Below are 4,780 nucleotides of genomic sequence, written 5' to 3'. Positions count from 1 at the left end.
AACACACTGCAAAAAATGTCACCAACATGCTCAACACGGTGAAGAGAACCTTCCACCATCCTTGCCGGATTCACTCCAATTTTCAATCAAAATCTCTTCTGCATGCAACCAACCTACCGAGTCCCGGGAGCCCCGGTGAATCATTGCTACTCCTACAAGAAAGAGGAGTGACATTTTTTACCATAAATCATCTTCCTCCGGTTACACTTTGCATACTGTTTTGTCTAGCTTCCTACTTCGAGAAAAGGGAAAAATCGAGGGAAAACTGCATCCCACAAAATGACGACCATCGCCTTTGTAACGTCCCTTGTTCTAAAAAAAGAAGCAAAGTCCGTGACCAAAATAAGACGATGATTTATTGGACGGTTTATCAGAGTTAAATTGAGCGGAAGCACATTCTTCCTTCCAACGTGAAGACAAGTGAAAAATTGCGGCCAACGAAGGATTTATCGATTCCGGAACGCACCTTGGCACGTCGGGAGTTGAACCTATCGATTTGTTTCAGATATTTTTTTTTGTTTTTCCCCCCGATTCCGATTGAAACAGGTGCAGCTAATCTTATCTCCAGCCGGCCAGCGTTGGGGAAAAATCAATCTACCGTGCAAACCTATTCTCTCGAGTCTGTCCGACGGAACGTGGTCTGGCCAGTTTCGATTCAATTTCGTTAACTGCCGCGTCGATGCCAATGCCAACGGACAAGGTGAACATCGGCTGGGAGTTTCCATCTCGGGAGGGTCTTCTTAACCCTTGATGATCCGGCAAAAAATATGTTGTTTTTAAATTTAGTTTTTTTCTAAGTAATTACGTTTTTATCGTTTTTTTTTAAACATGATCACATTACAAAAATATGTTAAGGGATATAAACTAGAAAAAAATGCAATATCAATTGGCCGGTGTAGCATCTGCGTTGCAGCCGTCATTTGGAAGTTCAAGTTCGTACTAGGGCGTCCAAATTTTCCGGGTTTTGAATTTCCCGGGAAACGGGAAAAATATTGTTGGAATCCCGGGAATTCCCGGGATCCCGGAAAATTTTTTAAACAGTAATAAAATCTAAGTTTTCATTATAGGGTAATTCTCCGCCAACTCACACAGCAGTTGCCCCGACCCCTCTTCGATTTGCGTGAAACGTTGTCCTAAGGGGTAACTTTTGTCCCTGATCACGAATCCGAGGTCCGTTTTTTGATATCTCGTGACGGAAGGGCGGTACGACCCCTTCCATTTTTGAACATGCGAAAAAAGAGGTGTTTTCAATAATTTGCAGCCTGAAACGGTGATGAGATAGAAATTTGGTGTCAAATGGACTTTTATGTAAAATTAGACGCCCGATTTGATGGCGTACTCAGAATTCCGAAAAAAACGTATTTTATATAAAAAAAACACTAAAAAAGTTTTCAAAATTCTCCCATTTTCCGTTACTTGACTGTAAAATTTTTTGGAACATGTCATTTTATGGGAAATTTAATGTACTTTTCGAATCTACATTGACCCAGAAGGGTCATTTTTTCATTTAGAACAAAATTTTTCATTTTAAAATTTGTGTAACAATGTTCTACAAAGTTGTAGAGCAGACAATTACAAAAATTTTGATATATAGAAATAAGGGATTTGCTTATAAACATCACGAGTTATCACAATTTTACGAAAAAAAGTTTTGAAAAAGTTGGTCGTCATCGATCATGGCCGTTCATGGTCACCCGCGACAGACACGGACGACGAATCAAAGAGAAACGCAAAAAGTAACTTTTTCAAAACTTTTTTTTCGTAAAATCGCGATAACTCGTGATGTTTATAAGCAAATCCCTTATTTCTATATATCAAAATTTTTGTAATTGTCTGCTCTACAACTTTGTAGAACATTGTTACACTCTAAAAAATAACCCTGCAAAGTTAGAAAAAACACGAAATTTTAAAATGAAAAATTTTGTTCTAAATGAAAAAATGACCCTTCTGGGTCAATGTAGATTCAAAAAGTACATTAAATTTCCCATAAAATGACATGTTCCAAAAAAATTTACAGTCGAGTAACGGAAAATGGGAGAATTTTTAAAACTTTTTTAGTGTTTTTTTCGATGAAAAATACGTTTTTTCGGAATTCTGAGTACGCCATCAAATCGGGCGTCTAATTTTACATAAAAGTCCCTTTGACACCAAATTTCTATCTCATCACCGTTTCAGGCTGCAAATTACTGAAAAACACCTCTTTTTTCGCAAGTTCAAAAATGGAAGGGGTCGTACCGCCCCTCCGTCACGAGATATCAAAAAACGGACCTCGGATTCGTGATCAGGGACAAAAGTTACCCCTTAGGACAAAGTTTCACGCAAATCGAAGAGGGGTCGGGGCAACTTTTCCAGATTTCGTGTGAGTTGGTAGAGAATTACCCTATATTTGTTATGTTTTCAAGCATAAAATCATAGAATTAGCTCAATCATATAAATTGCTGATAATCTACACTTCAATCTATACAAGGACGACAGTTTTTAAAAAGCCTATATAAAATTAAAATAAGTTTTTTTGTTCTTTGTTGTGCTTTGGATTTTAAATGAACTACAATGTGATTCAAATTAAATAAACTTATACGCATATATTTCTTTTTTATTTGACATGATCAGAATTTCTGAAAAATTTCTTTGAAAATATCTTTAAATAACAAGAGGCGACAACAAATTAAATGACACCATCCAATGTAAAATTTAAGATAAGTTTTGAATTTCATGTTTTACATAATAAAAATGTATGCAACAAGTGGCAAAAAGAAAAAAAAATCAGCACGAGTCGTACATTTATCAGATAAATCTAGATTACTTTTTCAAAAGGTCCTATGTACATAGGAAACTCTTGGCGCATTTATTGTTTTGAAAAAGTTATCTAGAAATACGACAAGTGCTGGAAAAATCAAGTTCAACATCTTTTGCAATCCCGAATAAACGCCTTTCGAATGTTTTTTTTGCAAACATCCATGTGTTAAATAAATTCACCGTTAAAATTAAAAAATACTTTGAAAATTTTACTTATTGATACAAGTGCTAAAATGTTTAACTTTCACAAAAAACATTTGCAAAAACATAACACATAAATTATTTTTAAGTTACTACCTGGATTTTGGAACAATAAATTAAAAAATCGGTGTTCTGTGAAATTGTTTTGTTCTGTTCCTGTTTTAACCAAAGTAATTCATAAAATCATGCAAAAAAAAAACTCAATAGCTGTCTTAATTCGTTTCATTTGTCCTGATTTGCCCCACATACCAGTGCTTGATGAAACAGTTTGCCCTCATAAACTTAATTAATGCTGATATATGCCGGATACAAATTATAACCGTAAAAAAAATAAAACAAATAAAAAAAAATAAAAATAAACTGTTCATATATTTCCATAACCAAATCAGAATTTCCAGACTAAAATTTGTTTTTTTTTTCGGAAATTCCCGGGACAAATTATAAAAAAATCCCGGGATTCGGGAATTCACGGTTCTGGAAAAATCCCGGGATTTTTGTCCCGGGAATTCCCGGGATGGACGCACTAGTTCGTACAGAAGTGAGAAAACACAGAACGATTTTGGAGTTGCAGAAACAGACCTTCTTGGGCGAAAAGTATAGGACACGAAACAAAACGAAACTAATTTTGCCTTCAATCAAGTTTTATTGCACTTCACCGCGCACAATCAACGGAAAAATAAGGTGCTTCGGATGACGTCTGTTGATTTTTTCCGCTTTTCAATGAATTTAAGAAAAAAAAAATAAAACATTCAATCTTGTTATGGAATATTGGAATTGACTTGCTGAGTTCGATAAATATAAAGAGTGCTAAAAAAACGATCTTTCAGCAGTCTTACGAATGTCGAGAAGAACTTTTGACAATTTCGTCTTAAAAAAAAAATACTGTTTCTGTCATTCTGTAATGACAAAATAGCCAAAATATCGTGACCAAATATACCAGTGCTGAAAAGTTCATTAAAGCACTCTTTTGAGATTCATGACGCTTCAGTAGATAAAGTAATTGTCCACTGTTTTAGCGGAAAGATTGGGAGGTCTGCTGATTCTATCGCTGACTAAATACTTTTTTGGGACTGTCATTACAGGTCGTACGAAGAAATTCAGGTGAATCATTTTCTAAAGAGCTCATCTATTTCTGTTACATCTTTACTGTGGATTATTCTCTGTTGGATGACGCATTGCACCTGGACCACCAAATCCAGTAGCACCACCCGTCAAACCTGCTCCGGGACGATTACCTCCAAAACCTCCCATCAGACCCTTGAAGCCTCCAGTCGGCATTCCACCTTGACCAGGCTTCTTCTCGCCAAAGCCTCCCATGGTCATCTGAAATGCTGGTCGCTGCATTCCAGGTCCAAGCTTGTCACCAAACTTGTGGAAATCTCCCATCGGCTTCTTCTGGTCACCCTTCATTCCGCCAGGACATTTTTCTCGCATTATTCCAACCTAGCAAAGAAAGAGAACCCAAACTTTAAACTCAAAAATATAAGCGACAATTGCAAAACCACTTACCAAACTGCCGTGACCTTTGCCGCCCGTGGGTTTGTCTTCTTTGGAAGAATCACCAGCGTCCTTGCTGGTGGTAGATTCTCCAGTGACGGTGGATACCGCGGACGTAACTTCCTCCTGAGCTCCAGCTCCGATCAGCTGCTGGGACAGGGCCAGAAGCAGGCACGTACCGGCCAGGAGCGTCAGAAGGGGGTTCATTGTGGCAGTTGGTTTGAAAACGAAACTGGATGGTTGATGTGGCGATGATCACGGTTTTTATAGCAGTTTGGTATGGAAT

The 4,780-nt window shown here is 37.3% G+C and overlaps 1 protein-coding gene across 1 annotated transcript; it reads right to left on the bottom strand.

Moving 5' to 3' along the window:
• Positions 1-4,103: 4,103 nt before the first annotated feature.
• LOC120416383 (keratin, type II cytoskeletal 2 epidermal-like) lies at positions 4,104-4,780 on the bottom strand. The gene is made up of 2 exons (XM_039578118.2): positions 4,507-4,780; positions 4,104-4,440 (listed from the first exon to the last, which is right to left on the bottom strand). Exons 1-2 carry the CDS (start codon positions 4,699-4,701, stop codon positions 4,141-4,143), a joined length of 495 nt encoding a protein of 164 aa, XP_039434052.1. The 5' UTR covers positions 4,702-4,780; the 3' UTR covers positions 4,104-4,140.

This window comes from Culex pipiens, chromosome 1 (genome assembly GCF_016801865.2).
Source record: "Culex pipiens pallens isolate TS chromosome 1, TS_CPP_V2, whole genome shotgun sequence".
NCBI lineage: Eukaryota > Metazoa > Arthropoda > Insecta > Diptera > Culicidae > Culex > Culex pipiens.
This window is presented reverse-complemented; position numbering and strand designations above follow the sequence as displayed.

Excerpts from the sequence above, each read along its gene's own strand:
- LOC120416383 (XM_039578118.2), bottom strand. The coding sequence starts at position 4,701 with ATGAACCCCCTTCTGACGCTCCTGGCCGGTACGTGCCTGCTTCTGGCC. Across the intron at positions 4,441-4,506 it reads GCAAAGGTCACGGCAGTTTG|GTTGGAATAATGCGAGAAAA; the intron begins GTAAGTGGTTTT and ends TTTCTTTGCTAG.